Source organism: Tachypleus tridentatus, chromosome 7, assembly GCF_004210375.1.
Source record: "Tachypleus tridentatus isolate NWPU-2018 chromosome 7, ASM421037v1, whole genome shotgun sequence".
Lineage (NCBI taxonomy): Eukaryota > Metazoa > Arthropoda > Merostomata > Xiphosura > Limulidae > Tachypleus > Tachypleus tridentatus.
In genome coordinates, this window is record NC_134831.1 from 55,427,287 (window position 1) to 55,447,873 (window position 20,587).

At 31.8% G+C, this 20,587-nt stretch overlaps 1 protein-coding gene across 3 annotated transcripts in view; it reads right to left on the bottom strand.

The window, feature by feature from the left end:
- The window catches only part of 5PtaseI (inositol polyphosphate-5-phosphatase A), a 94,719-nt gene that overhangs the window by 11,544 nt on the left and 62,588 nt on the right, over window positions 1-20,587 (bottom strand). For 2 of the 3 annotated variants that reach the window (XM_076511762.1, XM_076511761.1), the window contains exons 12-15: window positions 17,218-17,291; window positions 11,898-12,009; window positions 8,362-8,436; window positions 3,962-4,657 (exon numbers count right to left, since the gene is read on the bottom strand). In XM_076511762.1, the coding sequence (XP_076367877.1) occupies window positions 3,989-4,657; window positions 8,362-8,436; window positions 11,898-12,009; window positions 17,218-17,291 (930 nt within the window). In that variant the 3' untranslated portion in view covers window positions 3,962-3,988. The remainder of the gene's footprint in view (window positions 1-3,961; window positions 4,658-8,361; window positions 8,437-11,897; window positions 12,010-17,217; window positions 17,292-20,587) is intronic. The other variant, XM_076511763.1, reaches the window with a different exon arrangement.

Consider the following 20,587-nt stretch of genomic DNA (forward strand, 5'->3'; position numbering starts at 1 on the left):
GATATTCTCTGCTTTGATCAGTAAACATGAAGGAATTATTACACAGTGTAGGTATTGTTAGCTCAGTTATGTCACGTTACTGAATTGTTGTTTATGAGATCATGCTGTTATTTTCAATTACTGAATATAATGCATCACTGATCCTTTCAACTACTGTGATGGGACATAAAAATCTCCTAGAATTATGAATTTGGGGTGTTTGTTCATGTCAATGTCAAGGTTTTTCAAGGTAGAACAGTACATGGCAACTACTGAAGTATTACCTATTTTGTTGAAACAAATATTGCAGGTTATAATTCTGTTTACATATGAAATAAGGTCCTTGCAAATTTGGATAGGTATTTTTTACTGCATATAATGATATCTCCAGTATTTACTGCAGCTGGTATAGGATAACACTTGAATCTTGGTATGTTTATATTTCTGTGTTGTTTTTTTTACTAATACTTCTGAAATAATGATTATATCTGCTTCTGTGTCTCTGTTTTACTCAAGAATTTCAAACTTTATGATAAATATTCCATTTTATATTATTAAGTACAACATTTTAATGGTTTTTATGAACTATGTGCCTCTCAACTTTGTGTTTGTATGCACAGCGTAATGTGGTCGTAGTTTGAGTAAGCTGAAGTAATACTGTGCTGCAATGCGGATTTGTTCTAATAACTCAATGTGAGGTTCATGGTAGTTGATACAAAGTTCTGTGAAGAAATCCAACATGTTTACAGTGTAGCTTCCTAGGTTCACTATGTTCTTCTGTTTATTTGTGTATTCAGGTTTTTGTGTTGTGGGATTTGATTGATCCTTATGTAGGGTTTGTGTGGGTGTCTTAAAAAGGGCAATGAATAAGAATGGTTGGTTTAGTGTTACAAGTTCTGTTGATTTGCATGTTGTACAGCAGAGATTTGGTTGCATGTTGCTGTGTTGTTAATAATGGTGTTTTTTGCATTGTGATAAAGGTGGAGAATTTTGAAAAAAATGTACAAGTTGGATTTTGAGAAATGTTTGTGTCAGTGTTTGCTCCATGTAATACTAAGTTTCTAACATATTGGTATTGGGGGACACTGTAACTATTGACATGAGAGCCTCAACAATTTGCACAATGAATGTGTATGCATTGAAATCAGAGATGCATACTGTGTTTTATTATCTGGTGTTACTTTTATCATTAGTGTTTCTTGTTTTGTTTTGAAGGAGGTGATCTCTACTTTTGTGGGGTTGTATCCTGTTGCTACTAGTTCATCTAGGATTTCAGTGTCTTCATTATTAAAGCTAACATTTCTCATTACTAACATGCTGTGCTGGGATGTGTGTATGGTTAAGTTACCACCAAATGTGACATCAGGCCAGTGAGCCATGATATGTGACATTCTTGAAGTTAGTTGTATTTAACAGTGAGACCACCTTTAGGTAGACATTGTATCTCTTTTATTTTAAGTGAGGGAAATGACTTTAGAATTTTTTGGTTCTATTTCAGGTTGGTGAAGGGTAAGGCTAAAATCTGGTGAAACAGGCACATTTTGATACTGAGACTTGTATGACTTGTTTGTGCTTTTCATTTGGTAAAACTGGTGGAAAGATGGCATGTGGGAAGAGTAAGGAGTGTTTGAACTTTGTCTGCAATTTAGAATGCTGTTGGGTATAAAACTGTTTAATGTATGCATCATTATTTGTTTTGTGAATTGATATATAATGATTATTTACTTTTCATAACAAGAGAGTTAAAAGTAATTATTTTAAAGGTGATAGTTATGACAAGCTTGGTTGTGTAACTCATATTTGTATATATTGTTCAAACTGTTACAGTATTGTTGATGCCAACTTATTCAAACCTTTGGTATTTTCTCATTACCTTTAGTAAATATTGTTACATTACAGTGCCACTCACACAGTTTATAGAAAGTTTGAGGCATCAGTGAGCAGAGTATGAGCATAGGTGACCAAGTGAGCACAAGTTCAGTCATAAAAAAGTTAGAAAATGTAAAGTTAGGCAGTGTACAAGTGATTAGCCATAATGGACAATATTTTAAAGTGAGTTTTGCAATTTAATAGAGATAAGAAGAATAATTTGTCTTGTCAAAGAGTGTTCTAAAGTAACTAAACCTACCTGTGTGGACTTTGATGAAAAGGAGACAATTATTTAGAGTTTGAAATATACTTGTGGTAACCATAAAGTAATGTAAGATAATTTACTGCAGAGTGTAGAGTAAGAAATTAATTAGAGTAAAACAGTTTGCCTCATTAATTGGATTTTAAAGTAATTAAAACAGCATGAGTGGAATTTGACAAGAAAAGATAATTTTTTACAGTTTTGAGATATAACAGTGATATTCTAGAGTGTAAAGAACTTTGTATACAAGTTTAACTTGTTTTGAACATAAACATTTGAATTGTGTGATGTCTGTTTAGAAACATTTCAACTCACACATGTATAAAAAGGCCCGGTAAATGCAGGAAGTCAAAAGCTCTGAACAGGTAAGTTTGAATCTAACTTCTTGAATACTCATATAGAGTTTGTAAATGATAGAAAAACTAAAGGAGGAAGGAACAAGTATAGGTTGAATCTGATCCTCCCAAATTGGCAAAGTACAAAATACCAATCCATCCTTCAGGCACGATTCACTAACTGCATTGAGATTCAAGATACTGTAAAAAGGCTTTCAAAAATAATTCTCCTTAACAGAAAACATGATGAGCAAGTAGAAGCATCTGATCTTATAAAGCAAACAGAAATGTTCAAGTAGTTTCCTATCTGTTCTTCAAAAACATATCAGAAATAACTAATGTAATTTACAAGTCACTACAAAATAAAAATATGTTATTGGACACAGCACTTAAACTGCTAAAGCACTGAACTGGTTCTTTTGTGCAAGTAAGTGAATTTCATGCAAATAAGAGAAAAAAATGAAGACATTTCAATGAAATGGATTTTGGACCCCAAATTTGAGCATAAGTGCATAAAAAAGGCAAAGAAACACTTTGATAAACTGTGTGAAGGTAAAAGACTATTGGTTCCCGTAGATAAAAACTTCAAGACCAGCATTTTTTAAGGTTACTTACACATAATGATCCTTCAATTTAATTGTACATTCAAGATCTAAAACATGTTGCTGAAAATTTTAGCATTATTTCCCCAAACATGTGCTTGATGTAAGTAATGATAAATTGTATGATGGAGCCATAACTTTAGTTAACAAATATAACAAAGGTATTTCTAAATAATTATATGCTCAGTTGCTCTTCTTTCAACAGCATTTCAAATCAGAAACTGTTGAAATCTTTTTCAAAATCTAAGTTAGCAACTTTGTTAATGTGTGAATACAACACCATTTAAAAGCAAAATTGTATGAAATATTAATTTAGAAGAAATAATAAAAACTTTTGCTAAAATGAAAGCAAGAAAAATTTTTTCTAATAAATGTCAAATACCAAGTATATATTATACCTTAGTTTTTCAAGTAATTAGTGACATTATTGGAATGTATACAGTGTTAATTAATTTTACACCACATGATGGGGCCCACCTGAGCACTTTGTATCAGTGTTCATGAAGACGTAGTTTTGTCACCATATACCAAAAACTTTACAGTAGCTCCACACCTATGATCAGAGATCTATGGATAAATTAAATGAAACACAGTATGTGCTGTTTCTTTCTGCAAAGACAAACAGATATGCAGTATAATATGTAAAAACAATACAGACATCAGTCTGAATATTTACTGACTTTGGCCAAGCTGAGTAAAGCTACTTTTAAAGTACACTGTATATATATGCATGTGTGTATTAATCTGAATTTTGCCAGTTCCTATACCAACTACTGAAAATACCAAACAGAACACTTTATGTTGCTAATTTCCTTACTTACTGTTAGTTCAATCTTATTCAAGTATCTTTTCTAAATAAAATAGAACAAAAAATAAAATAAAATAAAATAATCCAACATGCAAATATAACTTACATCATGCATTCATGCAAAAGTTGGTGTCTACAGAAGAACACAAAGATCAGGACACAGTTTCCTGTGAGATTCTGTACAAGATGGCTCCCAATCAGTCTGTTCCTTGGTTTGCTCTCCAAGCTGGTTTTGTTCAAGTGAACCAACAGGCAGGTTCTGCATTCGACTCTCAGACTTCCCATTAGTCAAGTTATGTCCTGTGAGTGGCGTGTCAGGTGAGGATGGGATACAAGGTTCATTTTTTGTTAAAGGTGTATCTTGATTTGATTCAACATCTCTCAAAGATACATTAGGAGGTGTTTCACTGAAAGGTTTTAAAACTGTTTCATATGTGGTTGTATCGAAGTACCATTCCTCAGAGGATGAGGAATGGTGACTTCTTAAGCGACTAGACTGCCTACTCAAACTAGAATTGGTAGATTTTTTCTCCCAGTTCCCTCTTAATTCACTAAACAATTTTGTTGTTTCTTCAGTTCTCTCTATTATTTCAAGACTCTTAAACCCCTCTCCAGTAAAGCTAGTACTTCTACATGTTATATTTTTGGTGGGAAAATGTCTGTGTGACAAAGGTGGATTTGACTGAGCTCTACGAATAACCATTAACTTTTCCCTTAGGAATTCTACATCATCATCAACAGGCACAGTTTTTAGAAGATTCCTACCTGGGGAAGGCTTTAGTTGAAACCACAACAGCACTGGCTACATACAAAAGAAAAAACGATATATTAAAGAAGATACAAAACTAGTTATCAATTTACAATTAAATATGGTAATAAATAAATAATGCTGTTATCTATTTAAAAAAAACAACACATGATAACTAAACATAGTTACAGGAAGTTCTGAAGTAATTTCCCTGTTACCTATTCTAATCTAATTCAGTAGTTAATGCATATATACAGCATGAGAACATGTTTAATACTACAAATATTTAGTTAACTTCACATGTAGTTCTAAAATAACATTTTATCTTATAAATTACTCAAAGACTGTAGAAACAATCACATTTCTCATAAGTGTACACAGGTATATTTTACTAGTTAAATTGTTTTGATACATGTTCACAAGTTATTTAACTTTATGAGTTTGAATGTTTATAATTTAATTGTTATTTTATACATATCTATAGCCTATTTTCATTTAAAATATTTCAAGATAATTGTAGAGGAGTCAGTTTTATAAATATATTTTGAATAAATCTAAATCTCTCCACCTAGTTTATAATGAAATCTACTAGCATCAGAATTTTACACTCACTCAATCACAGAAAAGTCACATGTAGTTGTCTGTTTCATGAATAAAACATTATGAACACATATGTAATTTCTATGTAGCTATATGAAACAAAATTATATATACATCAACACACAGTTCATTAAATTTATACAAAAATATAACAGGATGCATTATATAGCATACTGATTGAATTTCAAAACAAACTATGGATAAAAGGAAAACATTAAAAAGTACCTTGAATTTATAATAATCCAAAGAATAAAAAGACAGGCTGCATGCAAGAAGGATCACAAATAGAACAAAAATAAATTCAACATATTTGAAATATCAGAAATATGTAAGAAACAATTAGAAAAAAATTACCAAGAGTAACACTAGCTACATAAGGGACAAGAAACTGTTTTTGTTATACAGAATTGTCTAACACCATAAGAGAAATATCTATCCTTTTATAAATAGCTGTATCATGCAATAACAAATGCATGTAAAGTATAATCAATGTTTAAGTTTTCAGATATCCTGAGAAATGTGCATGTCTTATTGACGTTATTCATGTTCATAAAGCCAATAAGCTTTTCTCTTTACACTGGTTACTTTAGCTCTTTAACTGAAATATTAAAGATCATGCAAATCATGCTAAGAGATTGTAATTTTTTTTGTGAACTAATGAGATACTTACAGTCATACAAACAAAATTCTAAACTTTATTCATCTTACAAAACATCATGACATTTTATAGTTTCTCAAACATAAATAATATTTAAGCCAATTAGATACTTATCAAAACCAAAACAATAAAATAAACAGAGTTGGACAATTTGTGATAATTGCTAATCTGTTACATTCCTGATCTCCACCCCCAGCAGAAGCAAGAAAAAAGTTTGTGCTATATTCACAACTCTTTCAAATAGTACATTATTATAACACTAATTTTCTTATTTTCATATGTGTTGCTTTAGTGATTTTCAAAAAAAACTTCTTTTTTCAATTTATATCATACACCCCTCATGAAAGATACCATTTGCACATTTTGCAAAAAATATAATGTTAAAAAAACAAGACTGGATTTTTGTGTGCATGTGTGGGTAAAGATAAACCAGACATTTACTTCTTGGCAAATAAATCACTCACGTTGACTAAAAACATCCAAGTAATCACTATTATGTCTGATTTTAAATATGCAGTTACCCACACTGATCTTCTGTAAATCAAGAACCGATAATTAAATAAACTTTGTATATGAAAATATATCATACAAGCAACACAGTAGATTTATTGATTTTTTAATAACTTGTTATAAGAACACTGTGTATACTTTTCCATACGTGTGATTCTAGACACCTGAATGTTGTATTATACATTTATATGCACATTTACAACAATGTTACTGCCTTAAGGTTTGTATCAATAACCATGCAGTTATTCCAAATGCTTTGTAACCAATCAAAGGAAATGAACACTTGCAATTAATATTATCTATTACATAAAAGTAGTTATCAAAGAAAAAAACCTAATATTTTTTAAATTATTCAAAAAAGCTAAAGCACCAGAATTTACCAAGTTGGCATTTATTTGATCTTCACATTGTAGTGTTAGCTTAGAAATAATTAGTTACTGGTTGAGGCTTGAAGTGGATTGCTGTATAATCCACCTGTTTTGATTTCAAAAAACTTCAAAAACAAAATATCTCTTATGGTAAATAACGTCTCAACAGATGAAGAACTCTGACATCTAATGTTTCCTTTTGATACTATATGGTAAAAATGTTTGGCTATTTTTATTAATTTCTGAAAAAATTTAGAGGATGGTGGACTCCTTGTCTAAACATACCTGTACAACATTAAATAATACGGTTATTAATTTCTGGAAGAAAAAGATTGAAAGGTTTGCTCACTCCTGGACCTCTGCTCTAGAACCATGCCTGCTTCTACAGCATTAAATAACAATTATAAATTCCTGAAAAAAATGAGAGTTTGGACCACTAGATTTTCCTCTTTAAGATCCCTGTTTGCTTATACAATATTAAATAGTACAGTTATCAATTTCTGTACAAAACAAAAAAATGGAAGTGTGGGTTAGGCCATTTAAGCTACTCCTGGATACATATGTTTACTTTTTTTGAATTGCACACAAAGTTATATGAGAGCTATCTCTGGTGATTGTTCACTTTTGCTCATAAATTCTTATGAGCACAAAAAGAAAACTTTTTTTTAAATAGTGTATTTACTTGTAAAGTGTACCAGGTAAAAATCTTGTAAATCCACCTAATAAATGCCAAATTCATAAATCTCATAATTAAACAGCTCCAAGTTTTACATTCTTATATAACAATTTTTATTACATGTGAGTAATACATTAAGAACTTAAAATATTTACACCATACATAAGCTATCAATTTTTGTACTGAATAAACTTAAATCTGCTCACTTCAACTTAAAGATTGTATTATTTTTAATAACAACATAAAACTGAATAGTTCATTCCTCATGAAGAATCAACAAAAAGCTCTTTAATTATTTATCTGCACAGATTATATTTTTTCAAAGAGCTGTTTGTGAAGAACAAAAGATTGTTACAGTTCAAAACCACATTTACAAAAACATACATCAACACACAGAGTGGAGAGTTAGGTGTAAAAAAGCTATACTGGTATGGTATATAGCTCTTAACAATTTAAAATGAGTGGGGTTGATTTTTTTCATTATGATTATGTGTAGGGGGCAGTATAATCACTTTGAATACATGGCAAAAGTAGGTTCTTATTTCATTGATATTATTAAAACAATTGACCATGGACAATGGATGCATAGGTGAATTCAAGAGGTTGGTGGTTGAAACACATGGGTCCTACCTCTTAATTGATTATCTGGGTGAATAACTGAAGAAAATAATTATCTAAGCTGTCATTTGAGTGTTATCACACACTTGTTTGGAATAAAAAATTATAGCTTTAACTTGTATTATTAGTTTTCTGTTGTTGTTTCTTTTATCAAAAGCACAAACTTGTTATTAGCACACATCTACATATATCTCAAGTCTTCAGTTGGGCACTTTCATTATTATCTGAAAGCAGTTTTGGTTACTTTAAGGTATAAATTGTGTTTTGTACATAGAAATTTGTCTCACAGAGAACTAATAAGTTATTCTTTACAAAACAACAAGCATACCTTATGATCTCCCATTGAGACATTGGTCCCTATTAACTGGTACATCACTGGACTTCGTTTATCATCTCCTACAGGCTAAAAACAAATACATCTAATTTTAAAGCTAAAATTATTATACATCTGCTGTTTTTCTCCAATTCACATGATTATTTAAGTCTATTTAACATTAAAACTTGTATAATACAGATTCAAAAAGCAGTGAACAAATTCTATAAATGAGATGATCATCTAAAAACTAAATTTAACATAACACAACAGAACTTTCTACTAAGGCAAAAAATATTAAAACAATCATTTCGTAAAAACAAAAACTAATAATGTATATATAAAATGGTCTTAACATACTACTGCAATTTAAAAAATATAAGGCCATAGATTGCAGTATCACATTTGTAAAAATGTATTTTTATACTTTGAGAATTCAGAATAATCATATGCATATGTTCTTAAATGTGATACTAGGCTGAGATACAGTATTTTATTCAACAAAATTATGCTTCAAGAAAAACTAAAAAATAACTTTAAGGGCTTTTAATATAGCATGTGGTTAGGCTTTGTCTGTTTGTTTGTTTTTAATTTTGCAGCATGTCCTGAGACTAGAGGGACAGCAGCTTGTCATAACCACCAACTATTGGACTACTCTTTTGCCAATGACACAATATACATAGCATATTAGTATTCCTTCTCTCACTAACGACATGGGGACTGTTTTATTAATGGAATAAAATTTATAAGGTCATAATGACTTACTGAACAGACAGCTTTTGAACTAGTAAAATGATCCTCTGTGATCTAGTTGTGATACTTCCAGGATACATATGGCAAAAAAATAAATTATCACTGAATCATATAAAATTTGCTGACTTTTTCCAGTTTCCCTGATCCTTAGCAACCATATCTAAAGGGCTTTTTATAGCATGCTTGCCAGCCGTTTACTAATGGTAACAAATCAGAATATCATAATGATCCCCATAGCAGCAAACTATCTCTATTATCTGTACCTACTGCTTATCAATTTTTTCAAAACATTACATCACTCATCAGCAAATTTTTCTTTACTTTAGAATATAAAGACTTAAATTCAAGTATTACGTGTCACATAATGCAATCTATTTAGCAAGATGATAGCAAAGGCAGAAGAAATATACAATGAATATAAATGTTTTAGATCAGCTTGTAAAGGCCACGGTTTACAAAAAAATACTAAGGATATGTATAATATGTATAGGTTATTATATGCATCATGGCAGTCACTAGAAAGTGGCTCTAAATTTGAATATGTTCTTCAAATCATCTTCTACTCTTATAACCAGAGTCATGATTGTTTGATGAAGGACTATTTAAAATCCTTGAACCGACTCTTACAAGGGCTGTTCAAAAAATATGCGGACTGTTTGAATTGCGTGTGGCTCAAGTTGGTTCCAGGGGAATCTGCTTGGTGTCGCTATGTTCGCACAGATCAGCTGATTACAACGCCATTTCCCGATTGCAGATATCTTCATTTGTGTATTAGCTATGTGGTTTTAAGTGAAGTGCGATTTTTTCGTTTGGCGGATATCAGAATGAATGACCTGAAGGAGCAACGACTTGCTGTGAAATTTTGTGTTAAACTTGGAAAATCTGCGACTGAAACTTTCGCTATGCTTAACACGGCTTACGGTGATGTTGCTATGAATCGTACGGCATAAAAGTGGCATGAACGTTTTAAGGATGGTCGACAGTCCATTGAAGATGATGAGTGTCCTGGACGTCCTTCCACATCGACAAAATCAAGACCATGGTGCGGGCAAATCGACGTCTGACTGTCAGGGAGCTTGCTGAAGAGTGTGGGATATCAGTTGGATCTTTTTACGAGATTTTGACCGAAAAATTGAAGAAGCACCGCGTTGCTGCAAAATTCGGCCCTCAGAACTCGTGAGGTTTTGGCCAAACACTCGATCACTGTTCTTCCCCACCCCCCTACTCACCTAACCTTGCTCCTTGCGATGTTTTCATGTTCCCCAAACTCAAAAGACCCTTGAAAGGAAGAAGATTTGAGACGATTCCCGAGATTAAGGCAAATGCGACAAAGGAGCTGGAGGACATTACAAAAGAAGCATACCAGGACTGTTTCAACAAGTGGAAACACCATTGGGATACGTGTGTGCGTTGGAGAGGAGAGTACTTTGAAGGGGTCCCAGACCTGTAACTTCTAAATAAAGTACATTTTGTTTTATGACGTCAGTCCGCGTATTTTTTGAACAGACCTCGTATATTGAAATGTTTAAATGCCATATCTCAGTTTGTTATCAAACTCAGATTGTCAAGATGACTTTTTTCAATCTTCAAGACCTAAGGACCATTTTAATATACCTAGACAAATTTTATACTTCAAACTGACCGACTCTGGATATTTAGGTCTTCATATGCAGAAATAACATCCTTTCAAACTTAATTTAACAATGCCTAGATAGAAACACAACTTCTAATACATTAACCTAAGAACATTTATTAAAAACATCACTACCAACAACTACAAATACCTAAATATATGTAACATCTAACAGCAATAACAAAAAATATCCAATATTTTTACCTGTATTTTCAAAAGTATTTACCAAGAACATCCAAGTCTACATAACAGTTAACAAAACACATCATGAACAGCAAAGGGCTTTTACCAATAAAAATGTCAGTCTTCATATCTAGTATTTACCATGATTTACAATGTACATTTAATGTGTTTTTTTTGTCAAGATCACCATCTAAGTCTATGTAACATCTCACAAAATCCACAATGAACATCTAATAGTCTTTAACAAACAGATAACATATTAGAAGTTTATCAAAGTTTTTAAAAGATCTTACACTAGGCTGTATAATAACACTATATATTTATTTATTAATTGTATCAAGTATGGTAAAGTTTGGCTCTAACATTCATAACTAATGTTAGGTCTAAGACAAGTGTACTTGTAGTCTTTATGAATTTTTAGCTGTTGTTTAAGTTTAGATGTTCTTCATGGTAAACATTCACAGTTTTTATAAAAGCTCCTGACAACAATCAAGAATAATACCTAATTTGCCATAGCATTCAACAATGCATGCACCTTACTATCTAAACAACAATACTTTAGTAGACATTTTTTATAACATATTAGAAGTTTATCAAAGTTTTTAAAAAGATCTTACACTAGGCTGTATAATAACACTATATATTTATTTATTAATTGTATCAAGTATGGTAAAGTTTGGCTCTAACTAAATTAAAGCAAAAAATGTACACAAATTAATATTACCTCCTTTTAAATATAAAACATAGACTGTAATTAATAACAACTTAACTAATGTTAGGTCTAAGACAAGTGTACTTGTAGATTTTAGTGTCTTATTGTATTATTCTAGAAATCCTGTATTTAAAAACGTAATGTTGCAATAAAGATATTAATTTGACTGGAAATGGCTTGTGTGTCTCTAGTAGTTTAGAACAACTACTTATAATGACAGCACTTTCAAAGCATAAATTGTCTAGGACATACAAAATAATTTATACGTACATTGTGAATTAATGCCAGTGCTGATCGGTTTAGAAGGACTCTATCACACCACGAGGGACATCTTGTTCTCATGTAACTTGTTGCTCCTTGCATATCCTCCCTGAATGGATAACTGTGGGTGGAGGAACAACAATTACTTCTTTAACACAAATCAAGGAATCTGCTACATTAGCTACATGTACAGACAAAGCTTGTGAATGTTATCCTTAAGCCTTATGTAAAAAAAAATTAAATAAATAAAATTATCATTATAAACATGTTTTATCACAACATAATAGCATTGTTCTACACTGCAGTTTCAATCCTGAAACAAACTGACAAAACTTGTAAACATAATTGCTAGAACAGATCCTACTTTGGCCAAAATGTTAAAAATACAGATCTTACCATATTTGGGTACTTAAAATTAAACAGCTAGAAAGGTATTCTATACATCTAAGAAACTTTATTTCATTTCATTTGAGAACAATGTATTTTATTTACAGCCTTACTCTGAAATATCCTGGTAATAAAACATTAACTTCTTAGTACAAAAATTACTTTCTTCACAAAGTAAAATGGTATTTAAAATTTGTTGTAGATTTCATTGAAGTATCTGATGAATCACCAACCCTTCATCATAATACTGACATATAGAAGTATATCACTTCTCATAATGTTAAAAGCAGAGTAACCATAAGATCTAATATACTAACAAAAATACAGTCCCTGTTCTTAATATCTATCATGTTAAAATATGTAAACATTTATAAGATATATTGTGTTAAATATTTAAAGAATATTCACATAAAAAAAATAACTCTACCATTATACAGAGAAATGTGTTTATGATGCACAAAGTATTAAACGACCTTTAATTACTCATAAGAAAAACCTACTGACTAACAGAATTACAACTTCTTTCATATGCTAATTTATCCAAATAAAATTTTATCTGGTCTTAAAACCTTGCCAACTACATATTATATGCAATTACTGATAAAGTATGGTATAATAACACTATTTATATGATTAAAATATGAAAGACTAATCACTATCATTGCTACAAAAGCTGTATATGTCTAGTCCAGATTCAATGTTAGAAAACCTTTTTTCAGGAGGGAGTAATAATTTCCATTAAATTATCTGAGCATGACTGTTTTGGTGATAAGTGGCTTAACAGGCTGATCTTTTATCCTAGTGCATGGTTCCCAGAACTAGAACAGAATGAAACTTACTTTTCTAGACCTTTCCTGACTACTTGATCAATGCTTCTAATGTATCATTGCACCATACGAATATGATAACCAGTGAAATATTATTTGTATAGTTTTTAATAACGTCAAGACAGGCTGTGTGAAAAGGGACAGTTTGCTTAAATGCAATTTTTATCAGAACATATGCAACAAAGACAAGTTTATCCAATTTTTATGGCTGTGCTTTCTGATCTCTTTCTTAATTTTAATTTAAATCACAACAGTGTTATCATACTATAAACAACAATAAAAATTCTAACATTTGTACTGATTATGTTTTGATTTTTAATACACAAAAGAAACATGTTCATTGCTGTAAAATGGATTGTCCTTTAACAAGCATGTTTCTCATATGTCTAATACTTATTAAATCACTATTTTCTGATACACATACATGCATAAAAATGTTGAAACTTTCAACTGATAACATGCAGTGCAGTAAACTCACATTTTCTATATCTATAAAACAACTGCAACTGTTAACAAATACATCCACTGATCTGCAGCAGAATATACTGTTCATCTGCACCAAAAGTATTGAAATATTTGAGTTAATATTATAAGTTAACATATAGTACACTTCATACATGGAACAAAACTAGCTGACAAAATAACTACAACATTAACATTTGCATTATAGTCTCACACCATGATGATGTGAAATCATATTCCAAAGAAGCTACACCAGCTGTTACAAACACAAATGTTAGTGTAGGTGAATTCAACATTGTCGTTCATCTTTCTGGATACAGCCAGTCTTGCTTGGCTAACATAACTTGTCTTGGCATGTAATTACTTTTGATGGTATTTTTCAATCAAACAAAATGCACAACCGTGGACATGAAAATTATTTCTAGATATATTATTTTCTTTATGGGTAATACTGAAAACGCTTTTATACAATAAAAGTTGTTACAACTTTTATAACTTCATTTAACAAATTATATTCATAAAATCCGAATAAACAGCTTGTACGGTAATTACAGTTTTACTACAAAGTTGGGTAATTTTTCTATCCTTAGCTTCATACATTATGTTGACAATTCTACAAATTTCTGTAATTTTGCTGTTGCAAGTCACTTTTACATTGATACATAAACACTTACATATTTATTCATTTAGCTCTCAATAAATTACAAGTAGAATACCTTTGGGTCAGCTTTACAAAGTTATAAAGATAATTATACCCATAGCCACAAACTGGTGTTATTTGATAAGTCAGCTTTCCCCACAGTTTATTATTTGAGCAAAAACTGACACCAAGACAATATATCAAAAAATAACAGATCACTTTAGTACAAATCCTGCAGCTGCTAAAAATTTAATCAGTTTGTTAACCCTAACAAGACAATGCCATTTTTAAATCCTTTTCTGCACATTACTGCATTATATTCAAAATTTAATTAAACCACTTCACTGTTAATTTATTTTAATTAAATTATTATTATTACCAAGTATGTTATAATTCAGAGTTATAAGTTTTTATTCATTTATTTCAAAATAAACCTCTAAAACAATAATTATAACTGTAGTTTGTTTGTTTTTTTGTACTGGCATCATTGCTGTTACAACTATCAATTTTAAAGAGTTGGTATAGAAGAAACAGTATGTCTAATTTAGACATTTCCACTCAGACATTCAAAGTTGCCTACAAGTAATTCAAGAACCTGTCCTAGACTGAACTATTCTAAAAATACCCAAGACAAGCCACACCCATTTGCAAAGTAGAAGCCGTATTGCTAAGCGATATTTTTAAATTGATTGGCATACTTACAACCAATAGAAAGAGCCAGTTTTGCTGAATTTTTCCTACAAATTAGCTTCTACCTGTCACAGTGTTTATCTAGGCATACAACTCCTAAGCATATTGTTGAATATCGGTGTCCCTAGTACTTCGCTGTTTTTTCTTGCCTTATTAGTTTGACAGATAGTTAAACTGCATTTAGGATTATTTTTATATTTTAGTTAATTATGTATTATTTGTGTTTTAAAGTTCATGTTTGAAAGGATTAATGACTTTTTAAATTTACTGCATGTTTTGCATTGTTCAATCAGCTTTCACAAAGTTAGTGACAGCAAACAACATTTTGTCAGAAGCTAAAAGATTTCTGTTAATGTTAATATTATACTGCTCACAGGCACCTGTTGATGATGTTGACATAAATAATCAATGATGAAAAACATGAGAGGAAAATAAAACATTAGAAATAAACTGTAAGTGAAAAGATAAAGACACGAAATTATGCATATGATGCAAAGAAGATATTGTAACATTATTCAATACATATATAAAAGGTATTTATACATTTACATTTCTTAAGAATTATATTGCACTGTATGTTGATGGTAATACCTAGAGTTAGTGATACTGAAAAGAAAATGGCAAGTAAAATACAAACATTAAAACTAAAAACACTTCTGATATTCATTCAGGAGGTTCTAAAGATTAAGTCAGTGAAATGTGAAACTGTAAGATCAAAAATAGTATTTTTACACTTAATATGAAAATAGCCATGAAGGTGAATTACAGAGATGCCAACTATTTCAAATGACTGAGCATAATGATTGTAGACACAGCCCTTTCATAGTTTTAGTCCTTTTAGATTTGCCAGAAACAAGACAATCTGGTGAACAAGGCCTCTTTTTTTTCCATCTTGTGAATAATCGCATTGGTGTTTCTATGCTGCTTAGAAAACGAGAAATACCCATCTAGGCGAGCGCTGACTGGCTGACAAGCAATGATGACGTAACTATGGATTCCCCCACATACCCAGTATGGAGAAGCACCGCACTCAAACTGTTCGTAGATGTTGGAGATACAAATATTTTTTATTATTTCAAGCACAAACATGATTATCGCAAGTAGCCATTTGGACTATGTCTTTTATTTATTATCAAATTTTCTTTTCACCCCTTTCAAGCCCTGGTGGAACAAGTTATCACTTTATTGTGTAGGCTTATATAATATATAATAATTTGGGAGTTGCAACAAGTCGTAATATTTGTCTGTATGAGCATATAGTCGTAATGCATACACCAAAATTGTAATGATTTAATGAAATACTGAGATTTAACAGTCATTCTTATGACACATATAGTCATAAAGCACAAAACTCAATTTTTGCATGCAAAGGAACATTTACCTTATTCTAATCTGATTGTTATGGGTTGTTGTATAGAAAATCACCACACTTAAACAAGTTTGTCTTAGATGTTTAAGTGTGGTGATTCACTTTGTGAATACTCTGCTTTAATTGATATTTAAATAGAATAAATTTTGTTTTATCTTCTTTCCCTTCAGAAAGGTCCCTGCTTCCTATTTGTCATTTGTTTTGACTGGTGTAAATGTATGTTTATTTTTTTTATCATTTTCAAGCAATAATACTTTTTTCTTACATTGTTTTACATTTTTTTCACATTTCTGTACACTTTTTTATGTCATAACTGATAACAGTTTTTAGGCTTCAAATTCCACTTTCTTATGTAGTTAAAAAAATAGTTTTTAATTACATAGTGTAGTTTCTCATCTTCTAGACCTGTGTAATGAGATTATTTTTAAATTATAAAACTAAAGTTATTAAAACAATAGCCTTAATCAACATTTTTAAAACAGTCTCTTAATTGATATTAAGCAGCAAATCGTGTAAACATACAACTAATTTTCATAATACATTCTTAACAATTTGTTCAATTGTTAAAAATCTTGCTATTTACAAGATCAATCTGATGGTATATATACATGTCTTTATACTAATGTTATAAATATACTAATCCAACTATATTTTGATTTTTGCTTTACTGTAATATATGAACTATCAAAATGCTATGCTTCTCTTCTATTCATATACATGAATATGACTTTAAAATACTTGTTTAAATCGACTTTCAAATTTAAAAAACAAAAACTGAATTTTAAAATAACCTTTTCAATTAAATTTCTATAACTGCATTTACATTGCTAATTACTTTCTTCTGATAAGTACAATTTTTCTTGCATGTATTTTTCTTCTTTGTTTAATTCTGGTAAATTACTTTAATTTGCAACATTTTATAAAAATATACAATAATAAGATCCCAACACAAACCTTGGTGGAAAAGTAATATCAAACTCAAACAGCCTATCTTGAAATGCTTCCATTTCTTTGTCAAATTCTCTTAGCTATATAAGAAAAAAACAAACAAAAAACTTCTGAAGTAACAAACCAATACAGTTACTATACATAATACTACACTTATCTCACTGTAATGTATAGGGTTGCTAAACCTTACACAAATTACTCATACAGATTTCCCATACTTTTTCATAACCAAAACTTTTCAATGACCATAAATATTAAATATATACATTATTTAAATAAGTGCAGACATAAATATTCATCACCCAGTTTAATGGATTCACACATTTTCAACCCACTTCAGTATCAAATGTAAAAGAATACAGTATAAACTACTTTCAATGATATATTTGCACAATCAAGATCCCATTTATGATAAATATGGTTCCACACTTTGGGCAGAATGAAATTATGCCCTTTTACTGACCAAAGTATTTTATTCTCTAACCATCTGGTTCATACTTGTAATATATCATTAAAATACTTCCTTCAGTAACATATAAAATTGCAAAACATTATTCATGATTATTTAATAAAGACAAAATATAGTTAGTTTGTTGAATGTCATCTTGCAAAATTTCAACAGGGTAAGTCATGCCATTCTTAAATTATTCATATTTTGTCACATCTTAATACAGGGCCATAGTCCACATGTGGGATAGGCACAGCTTTGACAGCACCAGAGCAGAGACACTTAACTCCAATGTCAGCTAGTTAATTCCTGCATATATCGACATAGCCTGGTATCCAGAGAAAAACTGGATAGAAACAGAAAATAAAAAAAAATGGGCCAGTTGTTTTTGAATATCAACAAGAACAGGGTAATGTGAAATGATTCCAGTGCCAATAGAGAACTAAAAGAGTCAGTGTAAATAGTACAATTGATGTACTACATAGCTTCTCTGTGATTCAGAGCAAGAGAAATGGCATACAACTCAGCAGTGAACACAGAAACTGTAAAGGGGTTCCTATGAGCAACCACTGAATCACAACAAACCATGGCAGAGCCCACAGGATCATCTGATTTCAAACCATCTTTATAAAAGAGAATAGAAGAATGGCTTGAAAGATGTTCAGCAAACAGAAGATGGTACTTCCAATCAGGAGTACCTGCATTCCTCAGATGACTCAAAGAAAGATCACAGATGGGGATGGTAATAAGCCAGGGCAGAATGGGTTAATCAGTGGAGACAGCAACTTCATCCAAGGTCAGATCCAATTCAGCCATGGTTATGATGGCCAAAAGGAAGAATTGCAGACTGTCTATTCTGAAAAAACATACTCCACTGAAGAAGGAAGATGCAACCTCATGTAGGATGTGGTTGGAAGGACTGAAGTTTAGAAGTACACTGCAAAGAAAGTCTCAAGTAATGGAGGTTAAGAGGAGGTTCACGGGACTCTGTACAAACTCTGGACTGGAGAAGTGCGGAAAGCCCCTATGAAGAGTCAAAGCACCAGATGGTGAATTGGTTCCAACAGCTTCAAAACTGAGATCCTAGCAGAACCAAAAATCAGAAATCAATAGTCCAGTATGGATCGATTGAGAGCATAGTAGATATTGGGCATAGAACATCAATCTGCTCCCCAAGAGGTTGAAGAGAGAAAATGAGGGGGGTTCAGTGTTCTTGTACACTTGACACATACCTGCACAATGTGAGGAAAGAAAGTCAAGTTATTGTCAAAGAGCTTGGCCTCAGGGACCACAGGAAGAACATCATCATTGAAATGGAGCTCACAATCAGAGAGTATATCCTGTGCATGCAAATGGTTTTGGAGAAAGAAAAAAACAGCCTTTGCTGTAGCCCTCTTCAACAAGTGCCTGAGGACTGTTTGATGGTGTTATTCAATAAATCTCATGTTTGACAACTAAAACAAGATTTGTAAGTTGTTGACATAGAGCCCATTTGCAATATTAGGAAGAAGTTGTTTAGAGATAGCATAAATCTTGACAATGAAATGTTTAACACTCAAGACACAGCCCTGAAGGATTTCTAGTCCCAGTGGAAAAGAAAGGGAAAGTATTGAACCCACATAACTTGAAATCATCTTTTCAATAACAATTTCCAAATAAAAATGAGTAAATGGCCACACAGCCCATAAGAGTGGAAATCCCACAAAATGCAGTAGTTCCATGTAGAATTTAAGCTTTCTCAAGGTCAAAGAACATGGAAACAGGATGTTTCCTCTTAAACAACGTTTTAAGTCAAATCAGGTGATTCACAGTGGATGTATCATAAAAGCTCTCGCCAAGAGTATCAGCAATGTTCTGTACAACAGTAGCTTCCTAGCCAATGGAGAGAAAGGTGGCAAGGGGATGGGAGACATACCTCTCACTGACCATCTGAACCTTATCCTATATGATTTTGGATGTTGGTAGAAGAGATGTTAGTTGTGAACTTAATCCAAAGTTCATTTTGGCTTTGACACCTGACCTGCCTAGCATGAACACAAGCCCAATGATAAATGATACAGTCAGAAAGAGAGAGGTACCATCAGAAGGTATCCCAGGCCTGTTTCTGAGGCTTCTGTGCCTCCTGGCAGGTAGTACTCCATGATGGTGGAAAATACTTTTGAAAAACATGTTGAGGTCTTAAGAATAGACTGAAGAGCTGCCAAGATGATGCAGTCAGTTATTACTACTTAGCAGTCATCTATTAATGACAGACAGATCAGGATCAAATTCTGAGAGTATGGTGCAAGAGAGCCAGTAAGCTTGGTCCAACTTCCACCAAGGCACATGAGTTAGATGGGATCAATGACTATCAATTTCCCTCAAAACAACAGGAAAATGATCATTGCCCTATGGGTCACTGTCAACCCTCCAAAAAAAGTGAGAGAAAATATAGATATGTGGTAGTAAAATATTGACTAGGCACATGAAAATGAGTATAAGAACCACTACTGAAGAGAGAAAGAATGTGATCCAAAAAAATAACTCTATGGAATGATCCCTCCCATTAATTTCAGCATCACCCCAGAGAGGATTGTGTACATTAAAGTGTGTTTTCTTATAGCAAAGCCACGTCAGGCTATTTGCTGAGCCCACCTAGAGGAATCGAACCCCTGATTTTAGCATTGTAAATCTGGAGACATACCACTGTACTAGCAGGGGGCATTTAAAGGATTCAAACCCGTGCCCCTCAGATTACAACTTGAGTGGTTTAACCACATGGCCATGCAGGGCCCATATACATTAGTCTCCCAGGATTAAAAAGAGATATGGCAACTTTTCAATGAGAGCATTAAGGTTTGACTGATAATAAGTCTCTCCAGGAAACAGGTAGAGAGAACAAATAGTGATGATACAACTCAAGAAAACACAAATGGCTACTGCCTCCAA